At 33.6% G+C, this 21,812-nt stretch overlaps 1 protein-coding gene and 1 pseudogene across 2 annotated transcripts in view; both read left to right on the top strand.

Moving 5' to 3' along the window:
• The window catches only part of Washc3 (WASH complex subunit 3), a 51,955-nt gene that overhangs the window by 6,265 nt on the left and 23,878 nt on the right, over nt 1-21,812 (top strand). Inside the window, exons 3-5 of one of the 2 annotated variants that reach the window (XM_047550513.1) lie at nt 8,086-8,151; nt 10,386-10,484; nt 15,141-15,248. In XM_047550513.1, coding sequence (XP_047406469.1) covers nt 8,086-8,151; nt 10,386-10,484; nt 15,141-15,248 — 273 coding nt within the window. Of the gene's footprint in view, nt 1-8,085; nt 8,152-10,385; nt 10,485-15,137; nt 15,249-21,812 lie in introns of both variants that reach the window. The other variant, XM_047550512.1, reaches the window with a different exon arrangement.
• Nucleotides 2,140-3,905, top strand: LOC124983320 (syntaxin-3-like; annotated as a pseudogene).

Genomic DNA, 21,812 nt, shown 5'->3' with positions numbered 1-21,812 from the left:
GGTGAGGCTAGAGGACAAAGACAGGAAAGTATTTGAATCAGATCCAAGTTTCAAAGTTACTTAGGGTCATCTCTTCTTCCTTCACAAATCCTCACTAAGCATTTCTGTTCTTGACCTAGTCAGCAAAATCCTAATGGTGGACCACTGGTATTACAAATTTAAAAAGGTGGAGGCAGTGTAAATTCTGTGTTATTGCAGGTAAACCTGAGCAGACAATCTTATAGTGAATTTGAAAACCAAAGAAACTTCATAAACAGGAGATTCAAAACTGCTCTTTTGACTCAGACTTATTACATGCTTAGAATACTGGATTTTAAGTCATTTTTTAATATTTTAAAAATTTGTTTTTCCTAAAGTCTTTATGTACAGGAGAAAGTGCTAAGTATTCTCACATTATCTAAAGAAGTAATAATTTACAGTGCTTATCTTCTATGTCCAATTTTTTATCCCCTTAGGACTTAACCTTCAAACAGGTAGTGTTTTGTACAGAACCTTGTTTGCTGCTACCTATCTTATAACTGTTGGGCTTAAGTTTCAGATAGAGCTTAATAAAAGCCATTTATCGTTTCCCTTTCTGGCTTCTAGGCTACACAGTGGTGTATATCAAAAGATTTCTTATTTTAAAATACTATTTCTCTTTTAGAGAATTGGATATAAAAGCTGGATATTTTATATGATATCATAAAAATCAATATTTCAGTTTTGTTTCCATGTTCAAGTAGTAACTTCATACTTCTTCCTTTTTTTCCCACTTTAATAAAATGTATTACCTTCAAAATATTCAAGTAATAAATCAAAACGTTTTTAGCATATCTGACAAATTTCAGGTGCCTTGTAAATTCCTGTTATCCCAAACCAAGCCATTTCAAGTTTGTTTCAAATCTCCATAAAAATAAGATGATGGTTAAATCGATGGGAAAGACTGTGTTAACTCTTCTTTCACTCTTACTAAAACTTTCAGAGGTGAGGATACTTACTGTCACTGATCATATTACTTACATTACATTCATAGTCATCTTTACTTAATGGCAGTGGTTCTCAAAGGGGCCATTTGGGAATGTCTTTTTTTTTTTTAATCATAACTGAAAAGTGCCAGTGGCTTTTAATGAATAGACCAGAGATTCTACTACACATGCTATAGTGCATGGGAGGGACCCTTCATAAGAAAAAATTATCCATCCCAAGATGTGAATAGAACCAAGTTTGAGAAACCTACTTTAAAGTGGTCTGTGGCTTTAGAAGGGAAATACAGTAGGCACGAACATCTGAGAAAAAAAAAATTCAGCTACCCATTAATGAAGCCAGGTATACTTTCACAAATGACAGTGACTTTCCCAAAGGTACATATTTATGCATATTGTAGCAATAATCACACTTGAATTGATTCAAAATCATATGCTGAATTCTCTTTGGAAAGCAGAGATTCTTTTTTAATTGTGCCATGGACCCTTCAACAGTCTATTGAAGCCAAATTAATGTTTTTTGTTTTGTTTTGTTTTTGAGGGAGTACCAGAGACTGAATTCAGGGGCACTCGACCACTGAGCCACATCCCCAACTCTATTTTGTGTTTTATTTAGAAACAGGGTCTCAGTGAGTTGCTTAGTGCCTGGCTTTTGCTGAAGCTGTCTTTGAACTTTCAATCCTCCTGCCTCAGCCTCCTGAGCTGCTGGGATTATAGGCATGTGCTACTGTGCCTGGCCAAATTAATGTTTTTAAATGGATAAAATAAAATGTGAAGGATTACAAAGGAAACTACTTATATATGTTGAAAACCTGATATAGTAGTGAAATTCTTTATCAATGCATTAAATTATATAATCAGCATGTCTTATAACCTTAATTTCAAAGTATAAATTTTCAACTATTATAATAAAAAAATTGTGATTTCTCTTAATGACAGAGTTGTAGGTTCTACTATGTTTTTTGTTTTTTTTTTTAATAACTAAATTTAAAGGGCGGGGGCGGCGCTGGGGAGCCTCGGTGGCCTGGGATGCTCCTCCTTGCAAGGGCTGCCGCCCACCTCTGCCTGCCCTTGGAGCTCCCTCGCCCAGGCTGGGACAGATTGCCACTTCCAGCCGTTCTCCTGGGATGCGCTCACCTGGGACGCACTTCTCGCCTCTGGGCACCTGGGCTCCAGGATGAAGGACTGGCTGGAGCAGCTTAAGGCGAAGCAGCTGACACAGGATGATGATGCTGACGAGGTAGAGATCACTGTTGACAACACAGCTTTCATGGATGAAGTCTTTCTGAGATTGAGGAGACTCGGCTCAACATTGACAAGATCTCAGAGCATGTGGAGGAAGCAAAGAAACTCTACAGTATGATTCTCTCTGCACCAATTCCAGAACCAAAACCCAAGGATGACCTTGAGCAGCTCACAACTGAGATCAAGAAAAGGGCCAACAATGTCCAGGATAAACTGAAGAGCATGGAAAGGCATATTGAAGAAGATGAGGTCTGGTCATCAGCAGACCTTCGGATTTGGAAATCTCAGCACTCCATCCTTTCTCGGAAGTTTGTGGAGGTAATGACAAAGTAAATGAGGCTCAAGTGGACTTTCGTGAACGCAGCCAAGGGCGAATCCAACGACAGCTTGAAGTTGCTGGCAAAAAGACAACAGATGAGGAGATGGAGGAGATTCTAGAGAGTGGCAACCCTGCCATCTTAACTTCTGGGATCATTGACTCCCAGATTTCCAAGCAAGCCCTCAGTGAGATTGAGGGTCGGCATAAGGACATTGTGAGGCTGGAGAGCAGCATTAAAGAACTTCATGACAAAAAAAAAAAAAAAAAAAAAAGAACTTCATGACATGTTTATGGACATCGCCATGCTGGTGGAAAATCAGGGTGAGATGTTAGATAACATAGAGTTGAATGCCATGCACACAGTGGACCACACGGAAAAGGCACGAGCTGAAACTAAAAGAGCTGTGAACTGTCAGGGTCAGGCCCGAAAGAACCTGATTTCACTCCAGCCTGCCGTGACCACCTTTATCATCTGATGGGAATGAAGTCTTAATGACCTTCCTGAGAGCAAAGGGGACCCATTCCTTTGTTTCCTTGTAACCACCCTTGGACCTGACTCAGCAATCAATCTAGCCCTGGAGGAATCCAGCCTATCTCTTACAACCCCAAGTTCTCCTCAAAACTACCTCCTGTCCAGCAACTGAAGTACCTTCCCTCCTGGACCATATGAACTGACCCAGCCTTTCCCCTCTGTGGTGTGTCAAATTATACCTTGTACCTTGGAAAGGCCATGTGAGACCATCCCAAGGTGCTGTATCTTCTACCTCATGCTATATTTTCCCAGAATGCAGTGCATTTTTCTAGGGGAGTATCTTCAACAAAGCAGAGGGATTCTTCTAAAGTTTGACAGCAGTAGGGCTTGGATGGGAGACTTCTGCATGGCAGGGTGCCAGTCCTATTTGTCCTGGAAACACGAGTGACTGGCAAATGCCATTTTGGTCCAAAAAGTTGACTTGCTTGAAATTCAACCTCAAATTAAGCTTAGTAAGGTCAATCTGGGGGCCAATTTGGTCTTTCTTTATAGGTTGTGTACTCACATCTTTACTCAAAGAGGGACCAGGATGATAGTCATCTGAGGTTGCCATTTGCAAAGACTGAGGGTTTGGAATATTTGTTTCCCTTTGAGTCTTGGACACTGGCTTTTCACCTTTGGAGTGATTTTTTTGTGAAGTCATTACCCTGAGGCCAAAAATAACTAGGGATTTGAAATTGGGCTGGGGACAGGGTGCTAGAGTCTCAGACTCTGAAAAGGTTTCATGAGGCTGAGTGTTAGTCACTCATGTTGTTCAGGTGTGTTTTTGTAGGTTTGTATGTGAGATGCATTTACCTGTATGTGTCTGTTTCTCAGGAAATAGTAAACTAGAAAAGGCAGATACTATGACCTCAAAAATTTAAAAAAAAATTTTTTTGAGCTGGACTAAAAATTAGGTAAGGTGCATTGTTTACCTGCAAATAAATCATTGTAGAAATATGATCTTCTCATGTCATCAAGAAACTTGTTATCTACTTGAGAACTGGGAGAATCAAATGAGATACTTGGATTGAGGACTGAGTTGATTCGCATTAAGTTTCTGTATAGAAGATATAGAAGATGTAATGTTTTGACCCCTTTCCCTATCTGCTGCCTCCACTAGGCTTTTCCTGAGAATGTTCTGCAGCAATCCGATGTTATCCATATAACCTGTGGGATGTCCTTCTTGGATTAAGTTAGTTGGGAGAGACCAGAGACTACCTGCTACTGCGTGAATGAGCTTGACAGGTTCTTTGTTTTCCCCAGTTGTCACAGAGGAAGCAACAGCCAGGAAATTTTCATGTAGTGACTGCTAAGCCATAGTTAGTCCCTTAGATCTCTGCCAGGCTCCTGGATTTGGGGTACTAGCTGTATTTCAGCTTTGACTGTAATGCTTTCTAAGGTAGAGTGAGCACCCTGATCCAGGCACTGCCCATTAGTTTCATGTGCAAAGGCTTCTCATTCATGTCATCACCCAGCACTCAGACAGAGCCACAGGGATGCCCTTCTTACCATGGTTGTGATGTTGGACAGGAGACAAGCTCTAATCTCAGGCCTTTACTGTCCTCTGATACTGTAGCTTAAAGTTTGGAATGCAACACAGGGAGGGTTTTTGTATTTTTTTAATGTGAATTTGATTATTTTATTGCTGATTTAAAAATAAATGACTATAATGATTGCAAAAAATAAACAAATTTAAAGAAAGTGGCAGATTTAAGTTAGTGGTAGATTAAAAACAAATAGAACTCTTTTTTTTCTCATCCAGGTTCAGAACAACTTTGTTCATGACTTTACCAAAATCATATCAACAAAAGACTTCATCCTCTTCATTTGGGTAGATTTTTGTTGTGATAATTTGTGTTTTTAATCTTATATTACCATAAAGGCATTACCCACCTTCTCTAGAGCTGGTTTTTGAGAGTCATGAATGTTAAATGTGATATCTGGAAATAGTGTTTCCTAACCTTGCATATCACTTTTGGCAATCATTCTTAACATACCCAGCAACCCTCAATGAATTTGTAAATTAGTAACTAGACTATTTGAAATATTTTTGGAACTTAATATTGTATAAAACTTATTTTTTTCTTGAAATTATATTTACATTAGTCAATCTAGTTATGACATGGGTGGTAGTAGTAGAAAGGGAAGAAAACTACATTGATGATACTAATCCCCACAATTGCTTTAAGTTTATAAAAATTATTTTCAAACTATCAAGGAAATTCAGATGAATTTTTATAAATTAAAATATATTGATTTAGATCATTGTCATGTCTTGCATGAATCATTCATGCAGTCTTGTTTTATTATAGAAAACAAGTCACTTCATTTTGGCAAGGCTTTGGTGAGAGTAGGCTGAAATCAAAGATTACCATACCAAAGTAATCTGTATCAAAAAATATAAACAATAAAAATCAGAAATTACTGTTGAAAGTATAATTTTTTCACCAAACCATTCCAGTCTTCTTTAAAAGAAAGTCACTTTCCAAATAAACATTTTATCTTCAGTTTCTTGTTTTTTAAAATATGTATTTCAGTCCTCAGTCTATCCTCTGAATCACTGAGTGCCCACTTAATAATAACTTGGTTTTATATTTTAATCCTCAAAATCTTTTAATAGCAATTTTTAAAAATTCCAGATAAATAAATGCCATTTATCTTAAGAAATTTACCAAGAGCAGAAAAATTTGATTTCTGGTATATACAGCACAGAGCATCCTAGTGAGAAGTGAATTGATCTTTTATTAGCTTTGGATGACAAATATTCTGTCTGGGCAATCCCCAAGAATTTACCATCGTGTTTCAGCAATGTAAAATTCTTTCTAAAGTAGTATCTGATAAAAGGTATTGGCTTTGGAGTTGAAGTGTTTGAGTTCAGGTACTTAGATGAAGACTCAATCTTCTTATCTTTAAAATTAGCATGATAATTCCTACTTAAGAGATTTGGTGTGAGATTTCTAATGATATGTTGCATATACAGTGTATCATACATAAATGCTTACATGTTGACAATGATGATTGTTGGTTAAAAGTACATATTTGTAGAAGTATATTGAAACATAAAAATTAAAGTTTTAATTTTTGTTTCTAGTTTTCATGGTCATTTTATTTTATTTATTTTTTTAATGTGGTGCTGAGGATCGAACCCAGTGCCTCACACATGCTAGGCAAGTGCACTATCACTGAGCCACAACCCCAGCCCCTCATAGTCATTTTAAACCAAACTAATATGTTAATTTTTAAATAAATTGGAAATTGTTATTCATTTTACAAATTAATTTGATTTAGGATTTCTTCTCTAGTGAACTAAAAGTGATTAAATTTGTCAAATTTGAATATCCATGATTTTCAGGAATATACCTATAATTTGGAAGATTCATCAATAAGGTGTTTTATAGCTTGTATTTGTGTTTACATAAAAGCTTTATATGAACAAATCTTAGAAGTCAGGGTTAAACTTAACTTTGCTACCATTAAAACTAGTTTCTGATGTTTTATTCTTTTAGATTATATCTTTATGGATATCAAGATGCTCATCTTAAAATAAGTATATTGTAGCTGGCACTTTGTATTAAATATGAGAAAGGATGTGATACTGGAACAAAGTACAAAATATGAGTTAAATAAGATTGAATTTTGTATCTCTCTCATATACCATTCTGGCTACTCTAAATTATCAGAGCAACTGTTACATAAGGTCATCCATGAGCAGTTTCTTCCATGTTGTGGTTCCACCATCCCCCAAGGCATTTCTCACCCCCACGATCTAGGGTGGAACGTTGACACATCTACATCCCAACTCGATAAAGGCAAAATATGAGAAAACTGCTTTTCTTTAAATTGCAGAGAATGGAGTTTAGTTATCTTACAAGTGCCTATAATCCCAGCTACTCTGAACTTGAACCCAGGAAATTGAGGCCATCTGGGCAATATAGTGAGACCCTGTCTGAAAACAACAACACAAGTGTCCTGTGAAAAAACCACTAAGTACTCTGTAGGCTACTTTCAGTATTTTATGCCTGCCAATTGTGGGCACAATGATCATTTCTCAGGGTGTTAAAGTTCTGCTTCTTAGTGAGGAACTTGATATTATCACAGAAAGTAGTCAGAATGCTATCTATCTGCTAACTAGTAAACTGGCCAACTGTTTTTGGACTGTGGATTGAATATGATAGTGTTAGGATTGGAGATTTTACTTTTTTCTTTTGTAGTGTTGGGGATCAAAACCAGGGCCTTACATTCTACTTCTAAGTCTCACCTCCAACCCTGGATTGAGAGTTTTAAATACATGTTTTTTATGGATCATATTCTTTATTACTTTTATTTGTGTGGGTATATATATGTACATATGAATAATTTAACCATACAGATTAATTTTAGAGCATGTTAAGCTCTTTGTTCTGGTTTATCTTGGCTTTTGATGGTAGTTTGCTTCTTTTTGCCTTTTTAGTACTTTCTAATTTTTTCTTATTTAATTCTTTCCAAAATGAATAATTTGTCTTCCAATTTCATCCTCTTTTACTTTTCAAACTTGAGAAGCTTGAATTTGGGACACATTGTATATACTTATGTATTTCAGTAATTTATGAAGGCAGATCTTGTTCCATGTTCTTTGGCAAATTTTTATCCTTCCTCTTATTTTCTATGAAGAATTCCTTCATTCATCAACAAATAATTATTAAGCTCTTGTTGGATTTCAGGTGCTGTTCTGGGAACTTGTAGTACAGCAGTGAACAAAAGATACTGTCCTAGGTTGAGTTTATATTTTGGTTCCAATGATTGTTTATTGCTGTGATAATTAATTTTCTAAAACTGAAAATAAAACTTTTTTATTAGTGAATATGATTTTATGAAATAATTATGAGGCATTCTAATAAAACTAAGAATACTTGTTTTCATTCCCACTCAAGTAAGATAGTAGTATGTTCAAAAATGACAAATACTTAAGCCATGGTTTTTATTATTTTTACATCTACCTTTTGTTGTTCTTTTAAATGGTTTTAATTAAAAATTATATTCTTATGTTTCTAATTTTTCTCCTCCAGAAACTGGCAGACCTTTCTCTTCGGATCCAACAAATTGAAACAACTCTCAACATTTTAGATGCAAAGGTTTGTATTTCTGAATAATTTATAATATAAACTTTGCTGTACATATATCAACTTTCTCAGTCATACTTTAATTGCATTTGGGAATGAATTCAATTTAATTCCTACATCTATGAAGTGGTATAGTATTTTGATTTTTAAAAAATTTATTATAATTGCAAGGAAATGGTATTTATTATTCATTAAGAACTACTAACTTCTTCTTTTCAAATGTACACATGGGTTGAGATTTCTTTCATTATACTAGCCAAAAGCAAAATGTGAGTAACATGTTAACAAGTTGAGCTGTTATGTATTTCACTTCATTTGATGGAAAATTCAAAATTATTTTAATAGTTATCATTTAATAGTAGCACAATAAGTTATATAAAACTTTAAATGTTTCCAGAGCAAATTTTATAGACAATATCATTTTCCATTTTCAAGTATCTTAAATGCTAATGAAGAGTACTAATTTGATGTCAGAAGTTTCAGGAATTAATTGGGGATAATAGAAGACTGTTTTGATTTGAAAGCTTTAAGATTTAGATCATTAACAGGCATATTTTGTTATAACTTGGTTTCATTTTTAACATACATGTACATATTTTATAAAGAAAACAGTTTTCTTTACTATACTAGTGTTTCACTAGTGTAATGTTTTGTGACTGTATCATTTTAAAAATATTATCCCATAAAAATGTGTAATTTTCATCAAACAGCATTACCCTATGTAAATTTATTACACAAATGGTATGCCTTTACTCCATGTACAGAGAAACAACATGTATCCCATTTGTTTACAATAATAAAAAAGGAAAAAAAATGTGCAATTTTTATGTTTTCATGTATTAGTTAAAATTAACTTAAATTTTTAAAAAGTAATCTTAACAGTATTAAATATTTATGAGAATAAACGACAGTGTCTTTACAATAAGGATCAGAATATCTAATTTGTACTTTCTACATCTTCAGTGAACTTCAGCGACTATGTTTCTTTTAGAATATTTCTCTGGTTAGAAATTTAGAATACCTGGCCTTGAACATGCTCAGGATGTTCTCCTAGCAGCCATACTCACTTGAAACTATTTTGGCTATAGCCACCATGCTAAGTACTGCCTTCACTCAACAGTTCTCAATGAATATTACTTCTTGAGATCTTATTACCATTCATATTTTCATTATTCTTTATTATGACTGTATATCTTATTTTAATACTTGGGGTATTCTCAAGAAGTTGGAATCCAAGGTCACAAAGTATGTTACCATGTAGATAAAGTAACTTTATTTATTTCCATGGCCATAGAATTAATCTTCAAAGTTACCCAGACATCTGACAAATATGTATCATTGATTACCAGGATAAAATCAGGCAAGTTTTTGCATAGATCTTACAAATGTAACCTGAAGTGCTTAACTTCTGGTTGAAATGCTTAACCATTCTAGGTTGAAATACTATTGTGCTATTGTGTTCATAATGGTGTTAATTATGAACAATTAACTGATGGTTAATCATACCCATATTTTGTGCATCAGAAACAATGCATTTTAGTAGCATTTGAAGAATTATTTATTTATTTATTTATTTTGAGATGGTGTCTTGCTATATGTTGCCCAGCTTGACCTTGAATTCCTGGACTCCCAGGGTCCTCTTGCCTTAGCCTCCCAAGTAGCTGGAACTTCAGGCATGCAATATTGTATTTGACATTAAAAAAAATGTTTAAAGAAAGGAAAACTTCTGTTTCATACATTAAGATGTAAAGACAAGAGTTTTTGTATCCCAGATAATTAAAGCTTAAATTGTACTATAGAACACTTTTTGAAAACAAAGTATTTAAAATAACGGTCATTTTATAACAACTTTGTAAATTCTTATTTCCAATTTATAGGTAAGAATTATTGAGGCACATAGCTTGTGAGTGGTAGAACTAGGACTTAAACTTAGACAGTCTGACTCTAAAACCTGTGTTCTTAGTCCTTATACCAGGAATCTCTACATTTTAAAGTAATTTCTGGGCAAAGAATGGTTATAAGCAAAATTACATTTGGGAAATTCTTCAAAAGTATTCTATTAGTGAATGTCTTTCAGTTTAGTTTATGACCTGGAAAATTCAGGTTGAGATTTTATGAGCCCATAAAACTTGCATAAGCCTAAAATTCAAGACAACTCTCAATAAAACACACACCTAAAAATTTACAGTATTTGTTTATACACCTAGGATCATTCTCATGTACCAACACTAATTTGCTTTTCTCAGTTGTCATCTATCCCGGGCCTAGATGATGTCTCATTTGAAGTATCTCCTTTAAGTGTCACAAATGGATCACATTCTGAAACTACTTCAGAGATGTCACAGGTAAGTATTTAAATGGCAAGAAGTATGAGCAGATCTTGGTTGAACCTGATAGACCTTAGTAGCAGGTTGAAAGGAAAAAGTTAAATAAAAATGTTAAATTTTTAATACTAAAATTATAAAATAAAAATGAAGTTTGAGGAAGAGAAAAGTAAGCTGTTAATTTTTTAATTTGTTTTTTTGTTTCTTTTTAACATAGGAGTCTTTTTTATTAGGTTAGGATATCTCCTTTTTATTTTTAAATTATAATTATTAACATGTTAATTGTACAGATTAATGAGTTTACTATGTCTTTTGTTATTATGAAGGGCTTCCTGAAGTTAATATTTTCTTTGCCTCTAAAAAAGAATCAATCAATACGGACTAGGAAGAACCTTGAATATAATTTTTTTCAAGTTCAGTATGGAAATGTTCCTGAGTTCTTTTAAGAAATATACTTTTAAGTGTTTTATTAATATACAAATTTTAAACAAACACAAAAATAGAATAATACAATAAATACTCAAAAGCCCATTTCCCAAATTCACCAGTTAAGATTTTATCACAACTTTATCTTTCTTTTTTTTTTTTTTTTTTTTTTTTTTTTTTTTTTTGCTGAAATGAATCCCACGCATCATGTCCTTTTACTCTTCCATAATTCCTTGACCATCTCTGAGAAATTTTATCCTTTTTTTTTTTGTAGCAGGGATTATACCCAGAGGCAATTAATCACTGAGCCACATCCCCACTTCCTTTTTTTAAAACTATATCTTATCTTTAAACTATTTTTTTAGAATTTAACCTTTATTTTATTTGTTTTTGTGTGATACTGAGGATCAAACCCTGTGCCTCACACATGCTAGGCAAGTGCTCTACCACTGAACTACAACCCCAGCCCAATATATTTTATTTTTGAGTCAGGGTCTCACTAAGTTACTTAGGGCCTCACTAAATTACTGAGGCTGTCTTTGAACTCACAGTCCTACTGCTTCAGCCTTCCGAGTTGCTGGGATTACATGTGTGTACCACTGTGCTCAGCAAATTTTGACATTTTCTTACATAATGCTTTTCTTAATTCCTTTATTCTACTTTATCATACAAAATGTAATTAACAATAGTTCCTGGTATCCCTCTTGTTCCTCAATATATGTTCAAGGACTAGCTGCCTGGGCATCACCTAAAGACTTGTTAGAAATGAATCTCATCCTCTACCACCTAACTGCTGAATCAGTCTACTTTTTTGTTTGTTTGTTCTGGGGACTGAACCCAGGTGCACTTTACCACTGAGCTATATGCTTAGTCTTTTTTTTTTTTTTTTTGAGACAGGCTCTTGCTAAGTTGTCAAGACTGGCTTCAAACTTCCCATCCTCCTGCCTCAGCCTTCTGAGTCACTGAGTTTACAGATATGACCATACACCACCAGAAAATTATTTTTTTAACAAAACCCTTAGGCGATTTGTAGCTCTTAAATTTTGAGAGTTACTTTTCATGGGGTATTTTTTAGATCATGATGATGTTGATAATAATGTTAATAGCTAACAAAGAGTGCTCATTGTGTATCCAGGCATGCATAAGTGCTTTTCATAAATTATCTCAGTTCTCACAAGACACCTATGAAACACAAATACAGTCAACCCTGTGTACTCATGGGTTCTGTATCCTTGGATTCAACGAATTACAGATTGAAAGTATTTTAACAATTACATCTATATGAAACACTTAGGGATTTTTCTTGTTATTATTCCCTAAACATTACAACAATTATTTACATGACATTTACATTGTATTAGTATTATAATTAATGTATTAAAGTATACCGGAGGATGTAGATATGCAAATGCTATGTCGTTTTATATAAGGGACTTGAACATCCATGTATTTTATTATCCTCAGTCATCCTGGGACCAATTTCCCATAAATACTGAAGGACAATATATGGTATTATCAGTCCTAATTTACAGAGGTACAAAAAGGTTAAGTACTTAGGGCAAACGATAATGCAAGAGCTAGAATTTTCTCCCAGGAAGTCTGGTGCCAAGAGTTCTAGCTCTTACCTACTACACTGTACTATACTATTTCTAGTACTGTGTTTAATCCATTATATATATAAACGTGTGGTACAAGGCGCTGTGAGATAAGCCATTATATTTAGATAAGGTGTGTGCTGTGGATTAGATGATCATTTCCTTAACAATTAGCTACTAGAGAATTTAACCTTCATTTAATTAATAAGTTTCATTATGACCACTGGAATATAAATATAATACTTAAGAGGATATCCAAATGTTGTACAGAAATTTAACTTTTACAAGTTTTCTCAATTAAATATAGACCACTCTTTTTCTAAAGTAAGACATCTGTAAAGAGTATTAAGAAAATATTTCCATTCTACCTAATATACATTCTTTAGTGCGTAAAGTTGTCATATGTTCATTTAATATTTTTAAATGGTATCTGTCTAACGGAGTATTAATTTTTCAGGTGCTATTAAAAATGCAATCTGTAATATGTATTTTAGAACTTTTATACAGTTGTGTGTTGGTCCTTGCCTATTTAAGGTCTAAAACATTACCAATAATCACAGCTGCTTTTCAGTAATCACCTGTTAAATCTGACAATTTTATTTTAAAATTGTGTAATAATTAAGAGGATTTATGAAGTTCTGTTGGCTTCCTGGATTTAAAAAAAAATTGTGATGAAGTTTTGTGTTCAGCATGCTATTTTTTTTTTCTTCCTGTACTAAGGATGAACCCAGGGCCTCACACATGCTAGGCAAGTTCTCTCCACTGAGCCACATCCCCAGCCCATTTTGAATTTTACTTTGAGGCATGGTTTGACTGAGTTTCCCAGACTGACCTTGAACATGTGATTCTCCCAAGTTGTTGGGGTCACAGGTGTGTGCCACTGCACCTGGCTGTTCAGCATGTTCTTAATATTCATATCAACTTCTTTTTTTCTTCATTGTTTTTAATTGATATATTTTATGTCAGATATTTTGAAATGATCTTAAATTTTGCTTTATACAGTTTCCATTGATAGTATAATCAACTCAGTTATCATATAAAGAATAATTATGCACCTAAAAATCATCCATTTATCACTATCCATAATCTATATATAAGCAAAGACCTAAGGTTTGTATTCTGATTTTTCTTCAACTTTAATTTCATGGTTCAGCTCTTGTCACTGTAGAGCATCCAGTTATACAGTTTGGAATTAAGAATAAAATGAAGGATAGTTGAGAGATACGATAGATGATTTAATAGGTCATTCATGTAAGCAAAGGTGCAAGACATTACTTAATTAAACCTTGTTGAAGCCTTGATTACTAGGCAAAAGTTAACAGCCGAGAGTTGAAAAATGACTGAAATGTAGTTCTCATTTGCTCCATTCTGCTGTTATATGAGTTTGTCCATAAAATAAAATTTAAAAACTTGAATCTTATTTTTGATTTTTTATTCAATTAACAGCATTTGGACTTTTTATATTTAATTATATTGCAAATGAATACTATATATATATATATATATATATATATACCCCCTCACTCACTTTTGTAATATTTTAAATATTATATAATAGGAGAAACCTAAAGGATGTTTGGATGTTTTTTTTGCTTCAGAGTTCTTGACAGGTTTAGTTTATATTTGAATTATCTGAGGCAAACCTTAAGACACAACTGACATTCAAATTCTAAAGACTATGAAAATTTAAAAATATTGATCTGTCTACATTTTAGTATATTCATAGAGACTTAAAATTGATTTCATTTGTTAAAGAAATTCCTCCTAACACTTATATGCTGATACTAAGTGAGATTAACAAAAGTAACTTACTCTAAATGTTCAGTTTGAAAGAAAAAAATCAAGTACCATGTCCAGGTAGTCAGCCTGGTGCTTAGAGAAGATGAGATTCTGCTGTGGTCAACTTCAGTTAACATGGTATCATTCGAAGTGAGCACTGCCTGTGGGACAAAAGCATCCTTGTCTAAAAGACCATTACCCAGTATTTCGCATTGTAAGTAGATTTTAGTATTTAGTCTTATCCATTCTGTGGGCAGTATTTCCATCTATAACTGAAATGTACAAAACCAAATAATTTTGTCTGAGAAGCTGAGTTTTCTCCCACAAAATCTCCAGGCATTGCTTTCTAAAAAATTTAGAATAGTCATTCCAGTCAGAATAATATAATTTATTATGTATCAGAAAGAAATGGAAATGGACTCTAATTTAATAAATAAGAAGTTTCAATAGTATAGATCATAGATACCTTGAAAATAGTTCACTGTTAGAATTGAAAAATTGAGAGATCAAATAGTTTTATTAGTTTCATTTGAAGTTTTATTAAAGTAATATATCCATCTATAATTCATGTTTCATATCAACACCTTGGTAACATGTAAAGCAGGATTAAATTTTTTTAAATGCCATGAATATATTTTGCATTTTAAGAAATAATGTATTGTTGATATTAAATGTAGCTTCCTCTGAAGTCCTAGTTTAAGTATTTATAGATATTTAGAAATATATCCCATAATTAAATTATTGGTATTTAAATTTAGAAATTTTTTTCTAATATTTATTGCCTTATAATTATAAAAAGAAACATCCCTTGTAAATAACATGATAGACCCCTTTTGTGAATTGTCTAAAGATTTACACGAAATACTCTCTACAGCAGAACAGTACACAAGACTCTGGACCACAGGAAAGTGAAGTATCATCAGAAAATATCTTAACTGTAGCCAAGGATCCAAGATATGCCAGATATCTCAAAATGGTTCAAGTGGTAAGCTAATTTGGTCTGTCTTCTCTGTCTAGCAGCCTCATTTGAAATTCTTAACCCTGGAGGTTTCATTGTTATTTTTTCAATCTGAGCAAACTGCTAAACCGAGTGACCAAGTTTTCTAGTCTCTTAATTCTTTTCTATTTTAATTAATACCCTCATAAAAAGTAACCAGAAGTCACATCTTTCTCATTGAAACTGATTACACTGCAAATTAACATAGTTTAAATATAGATTTATGTAGTTAGTTTTGCTTTACACAAAGTTTCACTGCAAAACTTGGATGTATCAGAAAGAAATGGAAATGGACTATTCATTTGGTAAATCATATGATTAGCTTAATCCCCATCTGCTAGCACAAATAATATTTTAAATGTATTTTATTCTGATGTTTGTCTATCAATGATTTGGTTTATAGAAAAGTCTTTTGGCCATATAATGTAATGCTTTTAATACTATATGACTTCAGAATCATTTTTTTCTAAGAGATTTTAACATGGTATGATATAAAAAATATTTGCAGTTGTCTATAGTAGCAGAAGTTAATTTTTTTCATGCCTATAAAAGGTCATCCTGCTAGTGGTTGAAAGAATGTCATTTTTTCTGTTAATTAAAAAAATTAATGCTTTTATAACATTCTGTTATCAAGCAAAAAAAGTACTAATACCAAAGGCTGAAGACAGATTCATTGGCTGTCCATGGCATTATTTATCACCAAAATAATTTTAAAAGCAAGTATTTCTCTTAATAACCAGAAAGAGTATATTGGCTAATTTAGAAACCACAATGAGGGAAAGGAAAAGTACATTTACTTTGTGTAACAGAAGAAGGAGATTTGTTACTGTTATCATTTTCATTGACAGTCAGTACCCTGGGCTCTAGATTTCAGAACAAAACAGACTTTGGGATGAAAATATATACAGTTCTTTACTTAGTAAGAATAAAACAAAGTTAATTTGATTATGAATATAGTGAATACATTTTTAAAGCTAGAACACAGGAAAGCCTAAGCTTGAAAGATAGACTGTTAAAAAATGTGTGACTCTTTCAAATAAAAGAAAAAGTTTCAAAAGTGACTCACAAAACTTTTTATGGCCTAATCAATCTAAAATAGGAAACAGGAATATTTACTTAATATCTATAAGAACACCCAGAAATCTTTTGAGAAAGGCTATACTTTCTATTATACAGTAGTCCCTACTTCTCCACAGTTTCACCTTCCAGTTTCAGTTAACCACAGTCAACCTCCATCAGAAAATATTAAAAATTTCAGAAATAATTTATAAGTTCAATTGCATGTCATTCTGATGCCATCCCACTTGGGATGTGAATTATCCATTTGTCCAGCTGTGTACTACCTGTTAGTCAATTTGTGGGTGTCTTGGTTATCAGACTGACTTGTTACAGTATTGCAGTGCTTATATACAGAGCATCCACTGGGAGTCTCATACCCCTATGAATAAGGGGGGATTATCACTCTTTGTTATTCTACAGATATTTATTAAATGCTTACTTGAAGATACTATTAGTTATCGTGTAGATCTATTCAGCCATTTAAGATTCCCAATCCAAGGTTAGGGTTGTGGCTCAGTGGTAGAGTGCTTGCCTAGCATGCGTGAGGCACTGGGTTCAATCATCAGCACCGCATAAAAATAAATAAATAAATAAAATAAAGGTATTGTGTCCATCTACTTAAAAAAAAAAAGTTTCCCAAACTCACTTGCAATTTTTACTTTTGTTTATTAATTATTAAACAAGTTCTGTTGCTTTCCAGCGTTAGTGTGTGTGTTTATAAGATGACCTTTTAAATATTTTTGTGCTGGAGAAGATATGGAGAAAAAGGAACACTTTTGCACTGTTTATGGGATTGTAAATTAGAACAACCAGTATGAAAATCAGTATGGAGGTTCCTCAAAAAAATAGGCATGAACTACCACATGACCCATTTCTGTTTATCCTAAAGAATTGGAGGGCTGGGGAGATAGCTCAGTCAGTAGAGTGCTTGCCTTGCAAGCACAGACCCTGGGTTCAATCCCCAGCACTGCAAAAAAAAAAAAAAAAAAAAAAAGAATTGGAGTCATCATACTATAGTGATACATGCATTCCCCATTTTTATAGCAGTATAATTCACAATAGCCAAACTAATGGAATCAGCCTAGGTAGCCATCAGCAGATGAATGGATAAAAAAACATGTGGTAAACATGCACACTGTAATTTTATTCATCCATAAAGAAGAATGAAATTTGTCATTTGCAGGAAAATGAATGGAACTTGAGACTATTATGTTAAGTGAAATAAGCAAAACTCAGAAGGTCAAGGGTCATATGTTTTCTCTCAAGTGGAAGCTAGAGAGGAAAAAGGAAATGAAAAGTGGGGGTGGATGGGAAATATCATGAAAATCAAAGGGACATCAATAGAGGAAAGTGTCCCAAGAGTCAGGAGGAGGGGAAGAGGGGAAGTGCTGAGGAGTGATACCGGTCAAATTATATTGTTATATTGTGTACACATATGAATATGTAACAACAAATTCCATCAATATGTACACCTATAATGCATCAGTAAAAATGTGGAAAGAAAAAAATGTGTATCAACTAAAAACTAAAAACTCATTTTTCTAATAATATGGCTTGTCATCCCACTAAGAATGAAAGCCAAAGTCCTTTACAGGCCCATGAGATAGGTTTCCCTACCATTTAGCTACCTTTTATCTTGCTTTTTTTATTTTTTATTTTTATTCTTTTTAGATATACATGACAGTAGAGTATATTTTGACATATTATACATACATGTATTTTGACATATTATACATACATGGAATATAACTTTCCATTCTTGTTGTACATGATGTGGAGTTACACTGGTCTGAACATAGGAAGGTGTCTGCCCATTTCGTTCTACTGTCTTTCCTATTCCCATCCTCCCTCCCTTCCCTTCAATCCACTTTGTCTAATCCAAAGAACTTCTATTCTCCCCCCCACACACCCTCCTTTATTGTGTGTTAGCATTCATATATCAGAGAGAACATTTGACCTTTGTTTTTTGAGAATTGGCTTATTTCACTTGGCATAATATACTCCAGTTTCATCTACTTACCGGCAAATGCCATAATTTCATTCTTCTTTATGACTGAATAATATTCAAAATAATAGTAATATTCTAAAAATCTTTACCTTTCTAATCTTATGTCCTCACTCAGCTCTAGCTTTTCTGGCCTCCTTGATGTTCGTTGAATAACTAAATGGGCATTCTCTTATTTGAGTGCCTTCATATCAGCTGTTTTCTTTGCTAGAAACACTTTTCCTCAAATATCATCATGGTTTGCCCTTCCTTCAATTCTTTTATTCAAATATCTTCCAAGTGAGGTCTTCCTTGACCACCATACTTTAAATTACAGAGACTCCTGACCCTATTCCCTTTATGCCTTCCCTGCTATGGTTTTCAGAATGAGAAACTTCTAACATGCATGTTCCTGGGTTCCACTCTTGGAATCTCTGAAATTGTAACTTGGATCTAGATCAACTGCATTTGAAAAAAATAAATAAATAAACAGGTCTTCTGAGTAAGAAATGCTTAAAAATATTTTAAGCTGTATAAATACCATTAATTTTTTTTACTTTAAAGCATTTAAGAAAATTTTAGTTTTATTAAAAACAAACAAACGCTCTCTAGTAGTATTTGACAACTCTATCCTTTTGGCTAGTGTCCTTGAGACTGAGTAGGGATTCAATTTTATCTGTCTTAGACTTTTCCTGTTTTAGACAGATTTTCCTGTTGTAAGCTCTTTACCTCCCTTCAGCCTTAGGTGAGGGTATTTTTATGTCCTAAACATTTCCAGGGTTCTGGAGGTACTGCTTCTTCATGGTGTCTCCTTTTAATTTTTATACATTGTGGTTCATATATGTCTCTTAATCATTGAAGTTGCAGGTTGTGTTCTATTTCTAATAGTTTGGGGCTGATTATCAAAGAGAAGCAATATCTTTACACTGCCATCCTAAAACTGGAAGTTCATCCAAGTTAAATTCAATTTTATTGGTTTTAGTTTATTTTGCCAACCTGTATCCCAGAATCTTATTACCCAACTTTTTATTTCCTAGTGCTCCCTGTCCTGAATTCCATTGTTCAATCAGACAAAACCACAAATCTTTCCCTATGTAAGCAACTCCATGCTTTTCCATCTCTGAATCTAGGTTCCTCTTCTCTTGATTATTATATGTCCAAATTTTACTCATATAACATGTTCTGATGAATGCTTCTATGAAATCATCTCAGATTCTGAACCCACCCACAAAGCTAACCATAGTGACCTATCCAACCACTGGTTCTATTTATTAAGGTATTTGTTACTTCATGCCTTTTTTCTATAATTAATTTATTTAGTTTTATCTCCCTAGTTAAAATAGGAACCATGAGAGGAAGACCAGTGTCTTGATTAATCTTTGTATTCACTTTAGCACTTTAGCCGGAAAGGTAATTCATAAGTATGTTTCAGTGAATTATGTAATCCTGCATACAAACTGTCCTTCCCAACTTGGTGTCACCTGGAAGTGTATAAATATATTACTTCTTCAAGTTACTAATTTTAAATGTTTTATAGGCCCAACCCAAGAATAGATCAAATAGATGTCTCCCTCAAAATTAACGTGAATCTGCTAATCATCATTATTTAGGTTGTGATTATTAAACAACATATAAATACACCATTTCTCCTGTTTTTTTTAGTATAACATGAGTGACTGTCAAAATTGAAACTGGAACAGATGACAGTACCACCTGCTTTAGCCTCAGAAGTGTTAGAGACTCATTATACTGGGCACAGTGATGCTGCCTAGCAGCTCTGGAGGCTGAGGCAGGAGGACACAAGTTCAAAGCCAGCCTCAGCAATTTAGTGAGGCCCTAAGCAACTTAGCAAGACCCTGTCTCTAAATTAAAAAAAAAAAAAGTGGGGGCGGCGGTGGGGGGGTATGCTGGGGATGTGGCTCAGTGATTTGCCCCTGGGTTCAATCCCTAGTATCAAAAAAAATATATATATATATAAGCCATGCTATTGACTCTTTCCATTTTTCTCAGTCACATGGAAGATTCTAAATAGTTTTGTGCCTATACTCCAGAATGGTGGTATACCTTCCTGTTTTTCATGTTTGTCTTCTAATCAGTTGTTCATTGTGCCAAGCTGGTTCAGGTTCTTGAGTGTGACTTAGAACAAACAGTGTTCAGAGAGTTAAAACATTTTCAACTGCTGGCCCTAAGAAGGAGTCTAGTTCCAGATCATTCCAGAGGGCATCTTTATTACAAATTGCCTTATCATTAGTGAGAAGTGTTTTTGCTTTCCCTGTAAGATTGTAAATTTCATTAAAATTCCCAATTTTTATCAACTTCAGAGGACTACTAAGATTTCTCTTTCATACCCACCACTTAAAATTTAGTTTTAGTTGTTACTGTAGAAAAAGACATCAGAATAGTGAGTCATACTTTGTCTATTGATATTATTTTGAGTAGTTTATTACCCATTGTATACATTATCATAGGTTATTGAAGGTGAGTTTTAGAAGCTACATTGCAGCAGTTAGGAAATTGTTTACATTATCAAAAAGAAAGGCAGCTTGGTGTCAAAAAACCAAAACCTGTCTTTAAGAAAAATATCACTTGTTTATACTAACAGTATAAAAATCTATTCCTGAGATTCTAAAAGTCAGCATCTCTGTACCCTCAAAAGGTAATTAGCAGTGCTACACGGTCTCTTACCTCCGGGGACACTACTATGATTAATTTCTTTTTCAGTATCTTTATATTCTTTTTCACTTAAAAATATGAGTTCTCCCTCCTTAAGTATATCTATAATTCTGTCTATACTGTTTATCTTTTTCCAAAGGGTAATATTCTTCTACTCATTTGCATCTTGGTACCCCCTAGCACCTCAACAATCTTATGATATTTTCTCCCATGTCCTTCCTGAATTATTCTTCATCCTTTCTAATAATAGAATACAAAAGTATTTCTCAAGCCCTTTCAACCTTTCCTCTAATATAAAAGGCTTAAATATTGCAGATCATCTATGTAGTGGTCATTGACTACAGATAGAAAGACATGGAAAGTCCACAGATTTTAAAAACATATTTTTTAATCTTTTGGTTTCCTCCTGATATGAGGATGAACAAGAATCTTATGGGCCTTTCTCCTTAAGCATCCATGAGAATTTCCTCTTTCTTGGTCCTAGATCCTCCCTAGAATGTCTTTGATAGTTGTCCTGCCTCACTACATACCTATAAATCTATTTTAGAGTCTAATAATTTAAACCACTCAATTAATATAAACCCCTTTAAATAAAAACCAACAGTCTTTTCACTTGTCTCACAAGTACCAGTTAATAGAGCAATAAGCAATACTTTGCTCTTTGGTCTCCATGCCTTTTTCTGTTACACCTGGATTACTGCCCTCTGTGAGACATAAGAATGATGACAGTTCCAGAAAGTAGTTTCTGGGAGAAAATTTGAATGCATAGGAGTGTACTTAAATCTTTACTCTGTATTTCTGAAATGCAACATGCTATATTTTCTGCACTTTATCAT

This window comes from Sciurus carolinensis, chromosome 4 (genome assembly GCF_902686445.1).
Source record: "Sciurus carolinensis chromosome 4, mSciCar1.2, whole genome shotgun sequence".
NCBI lineage: Eukaryota > Metazoa > Chordata > Mammalia > Rodentia > Sciuridae > Sciurus > Sciurus carolinensis.
The sequence above is the reverse complement of the archived record's forward strand: the minus strand, read 5'-3'. Positions and strand labels throughout refer to the sequence as shown.